Source organism: Abramis brama, assembly GCF_963993115.1.
Source record: "Abramis brama genome assembly, chromosome: 24".
NCBI classification, from domain to species: Eukaryota; Metazoa; Chordata; class Actinopteri; order Cypriniformes; family Leuciscidae; genus Abramis; species Abramis brama.
The window spans coordinates 26,119,349-26,140,204 of NC_139986.1; the positions used below are offsets into that span (position 1 = coordinate 26,119,349).

Below are 20,856 nucleotides of genomic sequence, written 5' to 3' on the forward strand. Positions count from 1 at the left end.
CACTGATCAATGATGCAGTCCAACACAAATGTGCGCTTGCGTTCAGATGAAGCTTTATTGAATGAACAGCAATGGCAGCACATTGACAGACTGCTTCAGTATTGAGCTGTAAATCACGTGACGCTCAGATACGCTGGTCTTCACTGGAGAAACATCAGCACTCGGAGCTCTTGAGGAACGAGGCCTCGTGAGCAGCTCCGGCATGTGTTCCTCTGCAGACGAAGCGCTCTGCGGCTTCCCAGCGTGCTTTGCTGAGGCTCAGGACGCTGCTGCGACTGTAGAGACCGTCCCGCTCGCTCTCTGCGCTGGTCTGAACCCCCTCGGTGACCTCTGACCCGTCCAGCGTCCAGCTCACCGTCGCCCCCTGTGGAGAGTAAGAGCTGAGCAGGCAGAGCAGAGCGGAGGAGTCTCCAGAGATCAGCAGAGAAGAGGGAGACAGCAGAGACACGGAGGGAGACACGGAGGGACCCGCTGAACACACACACACACACACACACACATCGTTAGATGTCAGACATGGTCATATAGTAGAAATCAAATTCATTTTATCTTTACAGAAATTCCACATAACTGCTTATTTCATTCATAATCCACAAATATCCTGAATTCAGTTTAAAGATATTATCAGATAAATCAATATTCACTAGTACTAAAAAATGTATCATGGAATTCTAAATATAAATCAGTTCTGTAAAGCAGACATGATATACAGCGAATCTCACAGTAATTTGATATTTTCTGAATAATCATTTCATTATTAATTGTATTTTGAAAAATTCTTAAGACTCTCACAATCATAATTATCAGCAAATTTCATTTCAAATGATGAATTTTTCAATTAAAAATAGAATTAATTCTATGAAAAATATAATTATTTTATCCGTATAATCAAACTTTTGTGTCATGGATTTCAAAAAGAGTATTAGCAGTTAAATTTACCAAGAATTATGGACACAATTATGTACTTTAAAAAATACCCGAATATGACAGAAAATATAACAATATTACAAACTACATTCAATATAATATTACAATAATATTGCAATCAACATATTAAAAAAACATTTAATGTTAGCAATTAAAAAATATGAAATATGCTTTAAAAAAAAACATAAATGTGATGAAATCTCAGGGAATATAAGTGTTTTTTGTAAAATAACAGACAAATTTAAAGAAATTGTAAAACAATCAAATTCGCCATGAAATATTGCAGTTATTTTTTTTTACTCTTTTTTTAATTTAAACTCTTTTGTATTATTTTTTTATCTTATTTCCAAATGCTTGCTAATATAACCTAAAAACAAAACAAATAAATAAAAAATAAATAATTTTTAGAGAATCGAAGAGACTTACTGATCGTCAGTTTAGTTCCTCCACCGAAAGTCCACCACAGTGTTTCATTCTAGTGAAAGAGTCGTACAAAAACCTCCGTCACACTCAAATGAACACACACACACACACACACACACACACACACACACACACACACACACACACACACACTGATGTGAGACTCAGATCTTCTCAACATCAACCATGATCAAAAAAGAGCCACAAAATCTTCATCTAAAAAATAGTCCAAAGAATTAATCTTAAAAATAAATACTTGATATTGAATGAAGGCTGAAATCCTGTTTCATAATCAGTCCCGAAATACATTCATCACATTTACAAACACATGTGATTTAAACTCTGCTAATTCTATTGACCTGCTTTATAATGAAATCTTCAGCCAGATTTAGATGGTCATTCTCTATTGGATGACCTTTGACCTGTTATACAGTATCATGGATGATATAAATCTGCAGCACAGGTATTAAATTCTCTCAGCATCAAAGTCTGAATGAAACTGATCATTAAAACAGTGTTTAGAGCGAGAAGATCGACCCAAAATAACATGAAGTAAATGTTTCTGAAAATGATCCACAGAAGTTTATTAGCAAAGACACTAAAAGACAAAACAGTGTTTCTTCTGTCTTCAGGGAAATGATGTGGAGTGTGTTTGCATATTGATCAGATCTTCAGTGTGTGAGAGTGTTTATAGTGCTGTGAGTTTAACACTTCATCACTGACACACACAACAATCTTCATCAACATGACCTTCATCATCATCTTCATCTGGACTCTCACAGCGTTTGCTCAAGGTTTGTGGAGCACAAGTTTGATATTAATTCATTTCTTCAAGTATATTGTCAAAGTTTTGAGTGTATTTTCTTCTTGTTGTGTTTCAGAGTGTAGAGGACAGATCACCGTCACTCAGAGTCCCTCAATAACAGCAGAACAACCAGGAGGAACTGTGAATATCAAATGTAAAACCAACAGAGATGTGCGCAATGGAGATAATTTATTCTGGTACTTACAGAAACCTGGAGAAGCTCTTAAACTCCTGATTTATTGGACCAATCAGCGTCAGTCAGGAACTCCATCTAGATTCAGTGGCAGTGGATCTAACAGTGATTTCACTCTGACCATCAGTGGAGTCCAGACTGAAGATGCTGGACATTATTACTGTCAGAGTTATCACAGGATCAACAGTATAGGTGTGTTCACACAGTGATAAAGAGACGTACAAAAACCTCCGTCAGTCAGAGTCACAGTGACTGAACTGAAACTGCAGCTGCTCAAAGGAGGATCTGAAATAAAACCATCTAAATTAATCTGACACTCTTAATAATTATAGAGTTCAGAAAGAAATTTTGAGCTCTTATAGATCAGTGACACATTTGAGATCTGAGTGATTTCAGTTTGCCCTAGTTGCCGCCTTTTATTAATAATAGATCTTAATTTTCATAATATTCCATGATTATTTCATTTGAGTATCCCATCCTAACATGTAATTTGTTTATTCACTGTATTCTGCAGACAGTAAGAGTTTTATATTAGCTTGCTGTTTTAATTATAACCTTGATCAATCAGTTTAGACACGCCTCTCCCTCCTCTGCACCAATCAGACACCTCTGATAAGAAAGAGATAGATAAGAATTTTTATTTGTGCTTTTACCAGATTTTTTATTGAAAACTTATTCACAAAACTATGAGACGGTTATTGTAGGTAACTGAAGATTACTGTAATTCAGTGAATAAGTGGAGCGATACTCAGAGCTGGAGTCGAGTCTCGTGACAGAAGCAGATCCTCCATCATCACACACAGATGTGTTTAACCTGCAGCTTTAGTGCTGGATTTTACAGAGACTCTTTCTGCAAGTTTCATTGTTACGCGACAAGAGAGTGATTTGAGTGTAGAGCTGCTCCTTCATATTCAACTATTCTTTAGTCGACTAGAAGAAGCTTATTCAAGTTTATTCGCCGGTTATTCGCAGAAAAAAATAAACTTGTGGTGAAGTCACTCAGTCTGTGACGGACAGATCGTTACCGGCGGTTCTCTGTAGTTTGCCGGTGCGCTGTGGCAAGCTTTATGGGTGCGCTTGAGTGCTGATTAGCCGATGTATTATATATAGGAAATTAAAGGCTTATTATTATGATTTATATGGCTTATTAATATACATGTGAGATTAGTCGACTAATAGCTTAAATGAACAACTACTATATCAATGGCTGCGTCCCAATTGACCCTTCGCTAAGCCCCGCCCTCCTTAGTTACTGTTGCTACGCCTGTCAAGCTTTTGCGCCTGGCACGTCTATTACAGTATGTATGCACTGGTTTCAGACATTCCTAAGGAGATAATTAGTCATTTTTGGCAAACAGGTGAAAATACGAGAGTGCGATACTGCAGTATGCATTCGAGGGCTATATCCACGACATAATCAAACGATTAGAGAATAATTTCATCAAAATTGAAGTTAAAGCATAACGTTAGGTCCCAGCGCAAGCAGCAGCCGCCTCATATGCTGACCATTCAAATGGGAAACACACAAATTTGAGGAACAGCTGTGCATGCCTAGCAGGGTAAGTGAAATTTGAAAATATTCTAATATTTATAAAACAAACAGCTTATCCATATGTATTGTGGAATAAACGCAAGACATTAGCCAGACCACTTTGCAATGATAACATTCTCCCGCTTATATTTTTAGCGCGCCAGGCTAACGTTACTGCTCACACGTCGGACTAACTTACTGTTATGATCTGATTAAGTTTGCTTACCAACCTTTTCCTTGGAGATCTCCGGCAAGCCCCGTGATGTTCCCTCCTTTTACTAACTACCTTTTACTTTTACTAGAACTAACGGGAGAGTCGCGATCGGATTGGGGTAACGGTTTGGCCGTCGATTAACAAAATGCTCAAATATATTTTTAAGTAACGTTAAGTTATGTCAGTGAGCCTCCGTCTTGCCTTTAATCACACTGCTTGATCCACGAGCTGGACAATAACTTTATTCTAGAGCTGCTATAAAGCCAAAACACTTTACTTTTAATTTCCTATTATCAATGTAAAGCTGCTTTGGAACAATCTACATTGTTAAAAGCGCTATATAAATGAAGATGACGCCTGGCATTTCTCCCCTTGGGTTTTAGGTTTCGGGAAGGGAACAAAATCCACCACCCCGTCCAAACTTTTAGGATACCGGGTATCAGATTTGCACAATCCATACGCACAACGCTTCGGCATGTTTCCCTCGCTCGAAAGCTTGCCAGACCTCCCGCGCCTAGTTACGGTTGCTAAGCCACGATTGGCCTGTGGCGGGTTTTGGGCGTGGCTTAGCGAAGGGTCAATTGACCCTTCGCAGGGAGTTTGATTGACAGGCGATCATACCAATCATAATCCATCATCCACCATTTTGTCCAACAAAGCAGTCAGGAGAGTTAGTAGATTAACATTGGAGGATTTAAACTTGAGAAATGAAGTGTACTGACGTCTTTCCACCGTTAAAACAACATTCCTTCTTATGTTCATTCATGTTTATTTGATGCTATAAGGAAGAGATGATCGGATCACGAACAGCTTTAACTGAGGCTCTACAGCGATCTGTCAGACACATTAAAGAGACACAAAACGGTATTTATTGTTTAAATGTCTTTAAAAAATGACTTAATTTGAAAGGTGAGACTTTGTTTCATATCAAAAGTTACCTGGTCTGTCCTGTCTGTCAGTGTGTTGTCAGTTTCTCTGCTCCGCGATGTGTGTTTCACTGAGTGAGAATGTGTGTGGCGTGAGAGCGGTGTCGCTTATCGGACATAGCAACAGTAACTAAAGGGGGCGGGTCTTTGCGAACGGTCAATTCAGAGTCTGGATCCTTCGAAGGCCGTGAAGGTCGGACTGAGTGTATAATGGGAAATGTGAGTGTTGTCTCACGAGAAATGAAGACGCATTTGAAGGAGCCTTTGAATTGAGACAGACTTCGTCGAGCCGCTGTGACACAATCGGCCTTCGAAAGATGAAGTCTTTGAATCGGTAGAAAAAGCTGAAAGAAGCGCTGAGATCACATACTCTCTCAGTTCTATATAGTATAAATGAGTGTGTGTGTGTAATCCAGACGTACTACATTCGCCATGTTGTCATTATCATGTGATCTACCAGCGTCAGTTGCATCTCTTCACTGTCATTCACAGATCCTCTCCTGTGGCCTCATGGGATAGTAAAGTGTCCGTCGTATCACACTTCAGGATCTCTCCAAAAGTAGTCGGACATCCGAGTACTTTTTGCTTTTATGAGTGTTGTCAATTCGGACATCCTTCTTTTGTCACATACTGTTTTTTGCCTACTATATAGAAGGGAAGATGTGATTTCGGATGCAGCCATTAACTTTATCATCCGACTTAAAACACTGATTCATTCAGGAACTATTGTGAAACTTACATATGAAGGCCAAGTGTGGAAACCCAAACTCAGAGTTTGTCCTCTGCATTAAACCTCTCTGACTCTCTCTAACTATTAGGCCACGATTGTGTTTCTCAGAGTCGCACTGGTTTGTTTTACTGTGGTTTCGTTTGGAAATATTTCAGTTAGCCGTAACTTTCAGTTAGTAAATAACTACTGACAATATAAATGACTAAAATGTAAAGTACTTAATAATAGATCCTTGTTCATTAAACTGTTGTAGCAATATCACACTCACATGTTGGTCTGATATTCAGAAAATATTGCTTTATATGAACAAAGGATCATATTAACATGTGAACTCATGAAATGTTTTGTGATGTCTAAATGAAACGGCACATTAAACTTAAATCTGTTACTACTGAAGCGTTTGCATAGAGTCTGTTTTATGAATGAAGTAACACTTTAATTATTAGAATTTTGCTGGATTGCTCTTTATTCTCCATCCCATCTTTTGCTGCGTTTTAGGCACACATGGCTTGGCAGGGAGTGAAAACAATATTTTTGTTTTTGTGCTACATTGATTTGTTTATATCACAGATTAAGCCGATCTCTTCTTTAGATCATTTTTCAGGCGTAGATTATGATTATTCTGATGGTGAAGCTAATAAATCAGAAGTGCTGGCTAAAAACAGTGAACATAAAATGAAATCGGAGTTGGCAGTTTACTGTAATAATAATACTATGAAAGTGATTTTGCCCTCTGGTTCTCCCAGTCAGGTCAAAATCTTGGGTAAGTATTTAGTAGCCTATAGCAGTTGTTTGTTTTCATACATGTCATTTTAATTGGCATTTAATTTTTTGCATAAATATTTTCAGGTTTTGCAGTGATTGAATCTGTACTTGAGGCCCCAGTGGCCTGTGGATACTCTCTGACACAAGGCCATGGACGTAATATTTTGGTTGTTGACTACACTGGCTGTCATGTCACCTTGGAGGTATTTAAGTTATGGAAACATTTCTGCTCTTGAAGTTCACATCAAGTCAGCTATTATAGTAGTCATTTATTCACTCCTACATCGTTCCAAACCTGCATGCTTTTCTCTCTTCTGTGAAACACAAAATATATTTTGAAAAATATTTTGTTGTTGGTGTGTTTATTTGTTTGTTTTACATGGTGAATGTCAATGTAGACTGCCAAAATTGTGTTCCACAGAAGAAAGATTTACATTATTGGCAGACGCTTTTTATCTAAAGTGAGTTACAAATGATTGGTTTGGTTAAAAGCTTACAAAAGATATGCATAGAGGTATGACACAACATGACAGATGAACAATCTTTTTAACTTTGTACACATTCATGGTCCTGTTGTAAATGGTTCACAGTGCATGTTATTCTAAAGAAAAAAAGTAATAGCAAAATGGAATGTCTTGATGCACCTGTGAAACAAATGGTCTTTTTCTTTTGACGTCCAAGCACTCTTATTTTTCACCTCTCCTTAATCCAAGCACCTCTCAACTAATCTTAAATTCTGCCCTATACTTTCCTACTTAAAATATTAGTTGCAAATGCAGTTTCATGTTGCACCCAGCTTTCTCTCATGATTGCTCTGTCTTTAGGATGGCTATTATACCCTGAGGGTCCTCTATCCAAGTGAAGCTGGAAAGTTGGATGTCGCTACATTGTCTTGTGATGCAAAACAAAGTCTCACTGCTTCCCTAAAACGGCTCAATGTGCAGTCAGATCAGACGTGTGCGAAACTACCGCCTGCACAACCTTCTCAATCATCTCCCCAATCCCCACCAAACCTGCTGCCGCTGAACGGCAAACCAGTTGGTGAATGTGAAACTCACTCTTGAACATTTATAACTTTGCATTGCTACATTCCAGCTTTAACGTCTTTGAATTTGAAGTCCTGCCTCTTTCCTCAAATTAACTCTCTTTCTTGAGTGAAGGAAAGACAATTCCTTTATCAAAAAGCAATTGCCTCTTACAGTTGAAAGGAGAGACTTCCATTCTACAGCTGCCATATTGATTGTTAAATTGTTGTTTCCCTACAGGTGGTGTTTGGCATTACAAACCCATACATTTGACATGTTCCAAGGAGTCAGGTTTTTCTGCTTTGCTTTCAAATTTGGCCTTTTTATTTTCCTTGTACTTTAAAAACACCTGAATTTGATACGTTTATGTTCTGATTAACAGATTTGGTAGATCAGTAATTGCATTAAATTACTGCTATACCGCGATTTACTAAAGCATAGAATTCTCTAGAAACTTCTCTTAAACTCATGATTTTGAGAAGGATTTGCTGGATTATACAGATGAAGAACCAATCGTACTGTAGACAAATTATGTAATGAATCATGACACCTTTGCCATGATCCTATTCTATAAAAACTGTTGTATTTTTACTGGTGGGATTCTTTTTTCCAAGGAAAGAGTGTGTGGAATGCCCTTATGGACATGTGGTTTGAGTGTTTTATGCAAATATCTAACCTTGTGCATGCGGTCGCTCATTTAGAATACTACAAATTTATTAGCATTGGAACAAGGCTACGGTTAGTCCATGTGCATATGCACTTGTTGTGAATTAAAAAATTAGTTTTGACATTTGACAAATTTGGACATTTGTCTCGAATGCACTGCTGATAAGAATTTTGTGTTTGCTGTTCACAATGATTTCACAAACTTCCCTGTGAACCCCATGAGCTTGATTGTTGCTGGGAAGACTGGTTGCAAACCTGTTATCTCCAAGACTTGGCCATCTTCAAATTTTCTGTCACTGAGTGTGGAACACGTTCTTATGTAAGTATTTTGCCTTTATTTTGCATCATCTTTGGGGGCGTGACTCACTCACCCGGACTGTCCTGCCCCCTCAGTCAAAAGGAATGTGAAAATAAATTAATAATGACATGGATTATTTAAACTGATTATTTCATGGACATGAGTTAAATGTTCAAATATACTGGCTCAGGCAATTTTGCTTTGTTTTGTTATAGTAATATTTTTCAATGCTCTGACATCTGTATTTTCTCAGTAGCTTTTGGTTTCATAGTTTTAGTAGCAACAGGTTTATTTACGTGAATGAGCCACATGTTTTTTCTATCTTGGGATACGTTGCGTTACGCCCCCTTTGTTACTTCAGACCCCGTTGCTGGCTCTGTCTTGTCGATTCAATTGGTTGATTGAAAGAAATGAGAACAACTGCTGTCATTTTACATCAGGCCATAGACGACAATTTACCTGGCTGAGGTACAGGCGCTCATCAGAGTTCACAACCTTTTTTTTTTTTTTTTAATGTACATTCCAGGGGCCTATACCATAAAGCTGGTTTAGGTGGATAGCCAGGTATGTTTCAGTTTAGTCTGAGCCAGCCTTGAGTTTTAGGCAGCATGAAAGTGGCTTATAGCGGTGTTCATTGCCATAGTAACTTGCGCTCCGTGGCTAACCTCCTCTGAGGCAGGTTATGTTCTAGGTAACAGATCGAGCAAAGTGACACCTCTGATGAAATGAGATATCTGTGTACCTTTATCAACTGTATGAACTAACTTCACAACTTTCACTTGCACTGATATAGCAAGCTATTTTCTTCTTGCTGTGTAAATGCATTTATGTAGTTTATAATCTTCAATCTCTTCATCTTTGAATCTTGCTGATTCTCTTGAGAAGTGAATCGCAGTTTTTCCTGTTTCAAGGCATGTGATTGGTGTAACACTTTCATGTGTAAGTGCTCCATGAACTCAGGATCAAAGCCTGAGTTGATAGAGAAAGTTGATGAATGGTTTATGATTAATCCTGTAACACAAACCAATTCAGTTTCAAGTTGACAAAACCAGAGTTTTTTCAACCACCATCATGGTATAGGCCCCTGGTGGTTTCAACTTTCAAACCTTTGTAATCTTTCATCACAGTAGTAACTTACTAAAACAACAATCTTCCTTTTCAGCTGATTTCACCTTGATCACATGGGTGGTCCTGCCCTACCTTTTTTCTTGTTTGAGCCGTTTCACACGTATGCCACAATAGTGAAGACAACACTTTCGCTACTTCTGTTTCATGTTAGCTTTAATTAAATGGCTATGTAAAGATTGTTTCAGTCTCATTTTTCCTCTTTATTTTGTGCTCCTTAGACTGATGGTTGAATGCCGCTACCAGAAAGATTCAGCTGATCCTTTGCTTTCCAGGCCTGTGCTTGCCAGTGCAGGGTACATGGCTAGGAGTCCCAGTCTTCCTCCATACCTGCTCTCTGAAGGACTGTTTGGAGTTCAGCTTTTGATTTCTGAGGGTGAAGCTCTATAGCTGTCAAGCTGGTTGCTCTAGTTGATCAGAATAGTGATTTTAGAATATTTTATATTTTCATATTTTCTTTTCATTTTCTCCTTTTTCCTTGCAGACGAGACTTTCACCAAGTTTTATCCACAGTGTCATCAGCCCCTACATGTTCTTTTGGGGAAGCCTGTATATCTGGAATTGCGTCTGAGATCTCCAAAACCTACAGCTACTCTTCTAGTTCACTACTGTGTGGCCTATCCACGCTCTGCTAAGAGTGCCCTGGTTCTGCTTTTTGAGGGGTAAGAACCTACCTTTTAAATTCAAAACAAAGATGCTAACATTGATGAGCATTGCATTGAGTTGAGGATGCAGATTTGATTTTGAAATTGATTTTTAAAATGATGTCGCTTATGCAATGAGTAGAATTTTTAAACTGATGGACATTGAATGTATTGTTTGTAATTGTTTGTGAGAGCCCAGTTTGAAAGCTAAAAATAAAATGTAAAATTTTGAAAGTTATGTGTCTGTCAGTAGATGCATAATTGTTCGAAATGCTATAGAAATTTCTATTTTTAGATTTAGATAAATTCATTAACAATTCCTGTGAACTTGCTTGAATTTCAGTTCAGTAAACTTCTTTTGAAATAATAGGCTGCTAAGAACTTGATATGCATACTTAGAAGTTTTGCTTATCTCAGATATCTTTTTTTATTCATGATTGATCCTTGGATAATGAATTTTTCTTTTCTTTTTTTTCAGATGCCCCAATCCTCTTGACTCGGGCAATACCTCCATACTTTATGTGAAACATCTGCCTCAGAATCAGTACCACCGTCGCTTTGAGATTAAAGCCTTTCAGTTCATGGATTTGTCCACCAATAAATATCTCGATGAGGAGGTAACTACTAGACAAAAACACATGATCAGAATCATGATTTGGTAAGGCGACCTGATGGTTCCTGTGTTTCCTCCCTGCAAACAAATTTACTTCATGTGTTCTACTGAAGTGTGCATGCCCTCTGGGTCGCCCTGTGCAGAGACCTGTTTTGATGGAAAGGTGTGTTGTGCAAAATTTGTATACATTAAAGGCAAGCTCACCTCACACTACAGGACTGCAAAACTACCTGTGCTGTGGTGCTCACTGTAAACTTTCTTTCTTGTCATCTGTAGCAGAGCGCAACGCTGTTGAGTTGCACAAACTGAAAGAGCTTTGGTCAAGAGACCAACATCGAAAAAATGGTTAACACTTTACAATAAGGTTCATTAATGTATTAATTAACATGAACTAACAATGAGCAATACATTTGTTACAGTATTTATGAATCTTTGATGTTAGTTAATAAAAATCCAGCTGTTCATGTTCGTTCACAGTGCATTAACTAATGTTAACAAATACAACCTTTGATTTTAATAATATATTAGTAAATGTTGAAATGAATATAAACTAAGATTAATAAATGCTGTAGAAGTATTTTTCATTCTTAGTTCATGTAAACTAAGGTAGTTAACTAATGAACCTTATTGTAAAGTGTTTCCAAAAAATGTTTTCTCACATAAATTAATGCACGAAATTTGAGACTGAGATGTTTATACCATCTGCAATGTGATTGACTGGATTAGTTCCACGTTGTTGCATCGTTCAAACTAAAAGCTCATGTGGCCTGTTGGATCTTATCATAGCGTCTGTGACTGCTCGAGACTGGCTCAGATCATGTCACTGCTAATAATTAACAAGTGCTGATTTGGCCAGGATCCGGGGGGTTTGTCACAGACCTTGGAAATCTGTCTCTGTGACGGCAAAATCCGGCCAAAAGTCATGTATTTGTAACCTTGCCTTAAGTCACTCAAATGTTCATGATGGATTACGACGACTTATTTCTTTTGTCTGCAATCTGATATTGTTCATTTTGTTGTAGTCTCAATGAATAAGGCCCAGGTGAGCCACTGGCAGTTGGAGTGTGTGTTTGTGCTGTCTAACTTGGAATAATTTTTTTATCTCCATCTGTGCAAGATGTACATTTCTAGCAAGTACCTAAGACTAAAGCATCTAACTGTCCAGGGATGGAAACTCATCAGCAGTGAAACGGGTGACAAAGATTTGAACTTGGGTGTTCTGGGCACATGCTCCCTGGGGAAGAAAGATGTTTATCAGTTTTATATAATCAAGTGATAATATTATGAAACCTCACTTGAACAAGCTGAGAACTCGAGCTCAAAATACTAGAAACTGTTAGCATGACTGAAAGTTTGAAACATCTTTTAACATTGCCTTTTTTTTTCTTTTTTTTTAGCATGGCCTTTTTTTTATAAATTGCTACCTGCAAATTTAAGTTTTAAGATTTGTAGGTAAACATTAATCAACTGTCATTTAGTCAGTTATGGTAACTGATCATGATCAATTTTGTACCGTGCTTTATTGCATAGTGAATGTAAAGCTACAGATACTGGAGGAAATATAGCTGCAAGCAACAATTAATGAGGTTCAAGCGTTTTAAGACCATAAATTATCAATGATCAAAACACATACACAAAAGAAAGGCTAAAACAATACTACTTAATACACCCTAAGCATGCTCACACACATTGTTGTAGATACAGATGTTTATACCAAATCTCCTCTGTATAACATTTTCAGGGTTCACAAAAATTGTGGCACAATTGTCAAAACTGAGAGCTCAGTAAATGAAGTGATAAACTTTGACACAATGTGATTTTAAGTGTTACAATAGTGATTTTATGTCTAAATATGAATGCAAAAGCAAAACTTGAGAAAAAGAGCTTTATTATTAAATAGAATTACAATTATAATAGTTGGTTTGCACAGTAATCTCCACTAAAGCAAAGCAATTTTTCCATAGCAACTTATAACACAGCAACACACAAAAACATTATTTAAAAAAAAGAAAATATCTTTTAATGGTCTATATAAGCATTACACATTTCTTTACAAGCTAATTAAATAAAACTATATTACAAGTGCAACATAATTTAGAGAACAATCAAACAATGCTTGAAACTGATTTTCTTTTTTAATTCTGTGGGTGTCTCTAGTGGACGACAGTAACATTATAGTCTTAATATTTCAGTTGAAATGAGTGATCATTTAGAATTTACTGTGAGTTTGAGAGCTTTTTTCAAAATGACCTGTTCTCCAAATGTATTTATTTATTTATTTAACAGGGACCATACAGTCAAACATAGTAACAATACAAAGCCTGTAACAGATGCGCAGCATATTAAGTTTATAGCTAATGCTAATTTTCAACTCCTGTCCCTGGTTGGGCATTTCTAAGTACATTATAAAACAGATACACATAAATAAAACACATTCACATTTCTTCAAACACACACACACACACACACATATTATATATGTCTTGAGGATGTAACAATGATGGTATGGATTGGCTTTTTATCCATAATTTATATTGCTCGATTGTAAAGTGAACCAGTGTGTTTTGTTGCAGACGGAGCTGCCTGCGCCCAAACTGTCATGCAGTATGAAATATGCGAAAAGACCATAGCATGCATGTACAGCAGGGCTGCCTGGTTTGGTATGTCATTTCTGATTAGTTTAAAACAAGATTGCTTTGTAGTGTTTTAGAGATTTTCTTTATATGTTTAGCAAATTTAAGTTGAGGATCCATGACCAATCCAAGATATTTAAATTCTGTAACATGTACACAGTTTTGTGAAGTTTCTACTTGCAATATGCACAAATTCTCTTGTTTCTCGTAATCTTTGATGATTGTTGTTTTGATGTTACATTACTCACAATGGGCCATGCCAGATAACTATATAAAAAAAAAAAAAAGTTAATTCGATCAAAATTATTTTGATAACTTTTTGCCATGAGGGTCCCAAGATGATGCATGTCAAGTTTTAACTTTCGAGCAAATCGGACAAACAGCCTATGAGGAGTTCGAAAAAGATGTTTCAAATAATTTCAAATATTTAATGAACAATTTGATTGACAGCAGTGGTTCTTGAGGCAAAGTTGTTCAGAATGAGGAGATTTAACCTTCAAACGCTTTGGCATCCCATCGTGAGCGTGAATCACAGATCGAAATTCTTGCCATGAGGATCTAGATGTCATTAATCAGACAAACAGCGTCGAAAAATAATTTTTTTCTGAAAATTAAAAATGGCAAAAAAATTGAAATGGTGGAACTGAAATCTGAGATATGTTTTGTTCGTTGAGCCGAGAATTCCAATGACTTCACTAAATTGAGACCTACCATCTGGGCCAGGTTTCAAATATCTAGAGGCCTTTGGGATTTGGTCTGCACAATCAGTTTTGCGGCTGAAGAATACAAATAAAAATCTTAACAATTACAACAGGGATTCCACATATTGTGCTTGAACCCCTAAAAATAAAGCTTTTCTGCAAAACCTTCCAATAAACAATTGTTTTGAAACCACAGAGGTGTATCTATCAGAATAACCCTGTAACATCACTTTTCAAAGTGCAACCACAACACACTTATACAGCAAGTGCTAGCGAAAGGTTCAGATCAAGTGCCAGAGAATGCATGGACTGATGAAATGTATACTTCAATGCAATGAAATTCACACTGAATATAAGGATTTGCCAAAGACAAAAAATGTAACAAAACACCTTCAATATCATCTGAAATGATCTCACATGCTTAAAATTCAGGAAAACAATGCATATAGTTGATCTGATGACCAAAGTGAGAGGAAAAAAAGGGAGTGAGCACAGACTGAGATCCCTAGTTCTTACTTTTCCTGTTTCCTGTGGCACAAAAAGAAACCGTAATCAACATCACAGAAAAATGTGACTGATTAAATCCTTGGGCATAATTCTTGCATACATATGCCAGGTTATTACTGCTTTGGACCATGCCTTCCTTTAGACAGTTCCATTGCTTCCTGCAATAAGACACAAGTTGTTAGCCATGAGAACAATTTGCTTGCAATTTGTGACATTTTAAGCAAATCTTGATGTAGGCCAAAATATAAAAGATAAGAGTTGTAGTCTAAAACTACTTATAGGTTTGTGTGCTATATATTTTATGAATATTTTACATTTAACCTTAATATAAATATACTGTATAATCAATCACATTTACATTGTACTTTATGACTCAAAACTCATACACTTTTTTGAGCATCTCTGTTGAAACTGGTGATGACCAAACTACAGCAAGAAAGTTCACTTTTGTGTAGTGTTGCTGTGGTATATAAATATAGAATAATTGCACATAATGTAATATATTATCAATAAAATGTTAATGTAATCATTTCTCAAAACAAAATCTTATTTTATTTTTTTATTTTATCCACATAAATAGGCTATTGTATAAGAAATGTATTACATCATAAACTCTAGCAACTTGTAATAATGGATAAATAAATTAATGTTTACAATAATAATTTTCTGTCAACATAATCATGAGCACAAAATCATTTTTTTAATTAAAATAAAATTCTTTTTTATGTCTTAATCTAATTAGAGAGTAACAACCCCCAAAAAAAAAAAATCTACGCAAAGCTGTAAGAAACTTTGTGTCCCTTTCTCTGCACACCTTGTTATCAGACTGAGGAGCCAACTTTCACCTGAGCTTGTGGATATTGTTTTTCTCAACATGAACATGTGAAACAATATGAACACGATAACCATATGCCAACTCAAGTGTAGGCTGTATATAAATTCTGTACGATAAATGGCGCAGTCTACTTAGCTTTTTCTACTTAGCTTAAATGCTTTGGATTTGTATATTTTTTGTTTACACAAATTGTTTAATGTTTTCAAACTCAAACCTCAAGATATAAAATAATTAAATTATATATAATGATATAATGAAAACTCTGTCATTTACTCACCCTCATGTTGTTCCAAACCTGTATGAAATTCTTTCTTCTGTTGAACTAAAAAGATATTTTGAAGAATGTTGGTAACCAGACGGTTGACAGTAGCCACTGACTTCCATAGTAGGAAAAATAAAAAATACTGTGGAAGTCAATGGCTACCATTCAACTGTCTGGTTACCAACATTCTTCAAAATGTCTTATTAGTTCAGCAGAAAAAAAAGAAACTCATATAGGCTTGGAACAACATTGGGCTGAGTAAATGATGACAGAATTTTAATTTTGGGGTGAACTAACCCTTTAAATAAACAAATAATCAAATATAAAAACGAAATTATGAGCCCAAATATTCAAAAACAATATTTTTGAAAAATGCACATCCCCAGTAAATACAGAGGATTTATGAAAAGAATGATAGGAAAAGATGTGTATGGAGAAGAATCATGATAGAATATCCTATCACCCGTGAAACAGGGTGGATGCAGTGTTATGGCATGGGCATTATTGACTGGGGTTGGAGGTAAACTCTGCCTGAGAGCTCTCTAGGAGCTGGGTTGGCCACCCCATCTTAAATGGTTCATGTAATATTTTTTTTGTTAAACCCCTTAAATAATAATAATAATAATAATAATAAATACAGGAATGTTTAAATCTAGTGCATTTAATATTCAAAAACTAAAATAAAAATGCATCAATGTTTGTTGTGCCTTAAAAAGAATACAATTTTTTTTATAGAAACTATTACAATACACAATTTGGTGAGTTCATAATGTAATAAATTTCCCACAATTTAAAAATCATTATTAATTTGAGCTCCAATAACTAAAAATTATTACATTACAAAACTATAATTATTACTTTACAAACCTCTTATTCCATTATGTGCCATTATCATTGTTGCTTTGTTATTACATTATGAGTTGCTACACAACACATTACTTTAGAAAACATGATCAGCAGCTTTTTCTGCTGTTCCTGCACTGTTAACAGCTTACCTCCATTTAGTGCATGTCCATTGTCGTTTCCGCCTGGGAAATCCAAAGAGGAATACAAAAGAAGATATAAACACAGAAAGCTCATTAATAAGCTATGTATCTTCCTACAGTATAGATGCTTCTACTGACAACAGATATTTTATATATTTTAGCTACTTAAATTAACAAGATTACAGAAAACACAATGTAACAGAGTTACAGAAAACACTGCTTCCATTTATATTTTATATGGGGATAAATCAGGGGTGGCAATGATTTTTCTAAGGGTGTCAGTTGTCAATCTGTGCCACCCTGGTAGAGTCCTCTCTGAAGCAGCTTACCTGGGAGAAGACCTTTCGCTGTTCCATTAGCACAATCCTCTTTTGGTTCTCTATATAAAGTCCTCTCTTTTGAGAAAGCTATAGAGGATTACAAATAAAGATAATAAATACAGTTACTATCTACATGCATTGCTGTCAGAGGCAGAGATAAATAAGTGAAGTCTGGTCAGCACAAATAATTAATATAGATTTCAATGGACTATTTCAAGATTTTGGTCCTGTCAGTTGAAGAAAGTTTATCAGAGAAAATTATTAAAAAGATTGTGCACAGAATCTGTATTTATGTTGTAATACTCACCAATTCTTTTAGTCTTGTAAAGGTAAAAGCAGAGCACTGCAACTAAAACTACTACAATTACAGCTACAGCTCCAATCGCAATTCCAATAACCAGGACAGTGCCTTTATTGCAGTCAATGCATTTTCCATCTGCAAAAAAATAAATAAAAATAATAATAAATGGACAAAGTTACTGTATGTAAAGTCTAAATGTCTACTACATTTAGAAAAATCAATTCCATTGTTGATAAGAGTTATTTTAAGGTGTCATAAAACACTAAACTACATTTTCTGAGATTTTAAAAGGTTTTTGTGTAGCACATTAATGGATGTTAACATTTTCGTCTGTAATTTTAATTGTAATAGAATCCTTATCTAGGCACTATTTTTGACTTTCGGGTTTAAAATCTTCATAGTGTCAATGTCATAGGTTGTGATATTTTCTCTCATTATGGTGTACTGATAATTATTCATGAGACATTTGTGCACTTATCCTATGAGAGACACATTTATGGATCACAAGTGTTTGTTTTCACTTTGTAAGTGTTTCTATGTGGCATAATTTCTCTTTCATAGACCCCGAGTCTCCGACACAAACGTGATCCATCCATTCTGAGTGTAACCCTCAGTAAACACTGCAGGTGTCATGATGGTCACAAACACGGAGATGTAACTCTAATTTCACTAAGCTGATTGGTAACTAAAAACGTACACATCATGCTTTCAAGTTGTTTCAAGTAGGCACTTCCACCAGTGTTTTCTCGGAGGAAAGAGCCCTACTCTAATGATTAAATACTTTCACTTTACCTACCCCATTTGACAATAATTGGTTCTTTGAAAGTTTTGTGGGACACAAAACAGTCATATTCTGCTTTTTCATCCTCCTTGATGTCCACATGCTTCCTCAACTGGAAGGTTTCATCATTGTTTGGTCTGGTTCCTGTGGATTCAATCTCATCATCAGGCAGGGATGTGCGATATTTTCTTATGGTCAACATCACATCTTTGGGGTAGAAACCAGTGGCCATGCAGGTGAGTTTCAGCTTAGTTTTGTCACTGGTAGACTTTTTCGCAAAAACATGAACAACTGGAGGAGCTGTGGACACAGATTATCAATCAGTTCTATCTCTATGACAGCTGCAGATAATCAACAAATACAAATACTCTACATTTACTCACAGCCGTTTCTGAGCTCCTCATCTCCATAGTCTCTGAATTTGTTGAGCCAGTCCACACACTCTTTCTCCAGGTAGCCCTTGGTGTACTGGTTCAGGATGGGCACATTATCCCATTTCCTCTTGGTTGGAAGAGCTGCATCAACTGGGGCAACCCACTGAGACTCCTTATCATCAAAAGACAGGAAGTTATCGCCATCATAACTGTACTCATCAATGCCTTTGGAAAACTTAATTTCCTTTCCCTCTTGATCAATTTCACAGCCATGTCTCCACTGAAGAACATGAACATCTGAAAGGGACAGAAAACAAAATGTTTTTCAGATAATAATAACAATATAATGTGATAATTATATGTATATGGAGGTAAATATGCATCAGTGTTTCTCACCTGAAGCATTGTCTTTCATACGGTCCATCAGAATTTTGACATTCACATTAAACCACTGTTCTTTGCTCTTTCTTGACTGGGTGCCTTTTTCCCAGTAATCCTCCTGCATTTTCTCTTTCATCCAGTGCTGTGTGGGAATCTTTCTCTTTTCCTTGCTATTGTAATAGTCAATCTGTCTGTCATCTAGAAGACCCATAGCTGTGAATTCATGGATGCCTGGCATATCGACAGGTTTGGACAAGGCTGTGTAAATGTAGTACAGGGAGTGTTTGTCTGTAAACCAAATGAATAAAATAGACTGTATGAAACAAGTGTATGTGATCAAATTGGTTAGTGAAGGAGAGAACAGATCAAATATGAGGTGAGTTAGGCACACACAGAACAGTCTCAAAACATTTCAGTTACAGAAAAAACTAAACAGACTAAATCTGGATCTTGGAACTTGGATCTGAAATAGTTTCACTATTTTCAGATTACTTTTTGGTATCCAGATTGTATTCTGTTGAAAAATTGATTTGAGGCGGCTAATCCTGGTATCGATCATATGAACAGTAATATTATAACTAAGCCGCTAGGCCATGTTGATCGATGTCAAATTATGGAAAGTAAGCTTTTTTTATTTGACAAAACTCATAGCCTATATATTTAGTTATATAGACTAAGTATAGATACACTTTTAAATTCCATGTACTATGTAACATAAATTCGTAATCAAATTTCAAGACCGTATGCGTAAAATGTTACTTTCACTTTCTCCAACAAACGCAGCAAAATGTAGGCTAATCATTTAACGTTACCCGTTTGAACTGAAGACAACGTCCCACAAAGAAAGAAAAAGCAAAGCAGAGCAAAACTCTTTGTCACGACACCCGTTTCCATGATGTATAATCTTCTGATTAGCCTATAGTCCACTGATGTTTACTTTGGCGGTCTGAACTCAAGCACTCAAGATCACGGCTGTATCTGGGTGCACAAAATGGCGGCGATGGGGATTTCTAACTGCGTCATGAAAGCTTCGAACTATTTCGATTCTCCTTCTTCTTCTCTTGATTAATGGCGGATTGCAACTTTTAGTTGCATACAGCCACCTACTGTACAGGAGTGTGTAACATCATGCTAGTTTAAGTGTTTAAGAAATTGAAAAAGTGCAGTCCTGGTGATTCTTATCCCTTCTCCCTCTGTTCAAAGGTTGAACAAATTGCAACAGAAGCAAACTCAACTGATTTTGTATCCTCAATATGTCCTGAGTAAGGAAAAAAAAAAAGTCCCGAAGAATCACATTAGGGGAAAGTTTAGAAAAAGACCCAAATATATCCTATTCATACGCCTATGCATTTTTTTTCTCTCAAGTGAATAGGGTAAAATTTTTAACCTTTAGATATCACCATAAAAATTACTGAGTTGATTACTTACATCAAGACAAACAAAAAATGTATTACAAGTTTTTTGAAATTGTTTGTTAACATGGACAAACGGTGCATAATCTAATTACGTATGTGAAACTTTCCCCTAATGGGATTCTTCTGGACTTTTTTCCCCTTACTCAGGACATGAGGATACAAAATCAGTTGAGTTTGCTTCTGTTGCAATTTGTTCAAGGTTGACCCCCATTTTGGCTTAAAATGACTGGACTGTTCCCAGTATCCCCATCAGATTCCACTTCCACCCTGCTTCCTGAATCCCATCTTGAAACACCTGTCTTTCCACCTTATATAGCCTAATATACAGTGCAATGAGAGTGCAGATAAACTAGCAAAAGATGCATTACAGCAGGAAATAAAAGTTCCAATTCCACTTGGAAAAGGAGAAGGAAAATCAGTGATTAGAAAGAAAGGTATGGAAATATGGCAGAAATGGTGGGAAGAAGACACAAAA

The 20,856-nt window shown here is 36.3% G+C and overlaps 2 protein-coding genes and 1 long non-coding RNA gene across 8 annotated transcripts; 1 reads left to right on the forward strand and 2 right to left on the reverse strand.

Annotated features, from left to right (window-relative positions):
* Window positions 1–31: 31 nt before the first annotated feature.
* On the reverse strand, window positions 32–2,499 carry LOC311075613. 4 transcript variants are annotated; one of them, XR_014604531.1, is made up of 3 exons: window positions 2,361–2,499; window positions 1,354–1,402; window positions 32–471 (listed from the first exon to the last, which is right to left on the reverse strand). It is a non-coding gene; the product is annotated as an uncharacterized lncRNA (long non-coding RNA). The 4 variants fall into 4 exon arrangements; XR_014604532.1 differs by lacking the exon at window positions 2,361–2,499 and adding an exon at window positions 1,710–1,728; XR_014604533.1 differs by lacking the exon at window positions 2,361–2,499 and adding an exon at window positions 1,607–1,625.
* LOC311075610 (zona pellucida sperm-binding protein 1-like) lies at window positions 1,876–12,467 on the forward strand. 2 transcript variants are annotated; one of them, XM_084103139.1, is made up of 6 exons: window positions 2,402–2,540; window positions 6,599–6,717; window positions 7,339–8,524; window positions 9,850–10,004; window positions 10,113–10,290; window positions 10,751–12,467. In XM_084103139.1, the coding sequence occupies exons 3-6, from the start codon at window positions 8,424–8,426 to the stop codon at window positions 10,932–10,934; spliced, it is 618 nt and encodes a 205-aa protein (XP_083959265.1). In that variant the 5' UTR covers window positions 2,402–2,540; window positions 6,599–6,717; window positions 7,339–8,423; the 3' UTR covers window positions 10,935–12,467. The 2 variants fall into 2 exon arrangements, with proteins under 2 accessions (XP_083959264.1, XP_083959265.1); XM_084103138.1 differs by lacking the exons at window positions 9,850–10,004; window positions 10,113–10,290; window positions 10,751–12,467 and adding an exon at window positions 1,876–2,144 and having other exon boundaries at window positions 2,232–2,540; window positions 7,339–8,588.
* A 682-nt stretch (window positions 12,468–13,149) lies between these two features.
* On the reverse strand, window positions 13,150–19,968 carry LOC311075609 (H-2 class I histocompatibility antigen, Q10 alpha chain-like). 2 transcript variants are annotated; one of them, XM_084103137.1, is made up of 9 exons: window positions 19,779–19,968; window positions 18,982–19,254; window positions 18,595–18,882; window positions 18,227–18,511; window positions 17,437–17,565; window positions 17,139–17,216; window positions 16,819–16,851; window positions 14,827–14,884; window positions 13,608–14,747 (listed from the first exon to the last, which is right to left on the reverse strand). In XM_084103137.1, exons 1-8 carry the CDS (start codon window positions 19,858–19,860, stop codon window positions 14,865–14,867), a joined length of 1,188 nt encoding a protein of 395 aa, XP_083959263.1. In that variant the 5' UTR covers window positions 19,861–19,968; the 3' UTR covers window positions 13,608–14,747; window positions 14,827–14,864. The 2 variants fall into 2 exon arrangements, with proteins under 2 accessions (XP_083959262.1, XP_083959263.1); XM_084103136.1 differs by having other exon boundaries at window positions 13,150–14,884.
* Window positions 19,969–20,856: the final 888 nt, after the last annotated feature.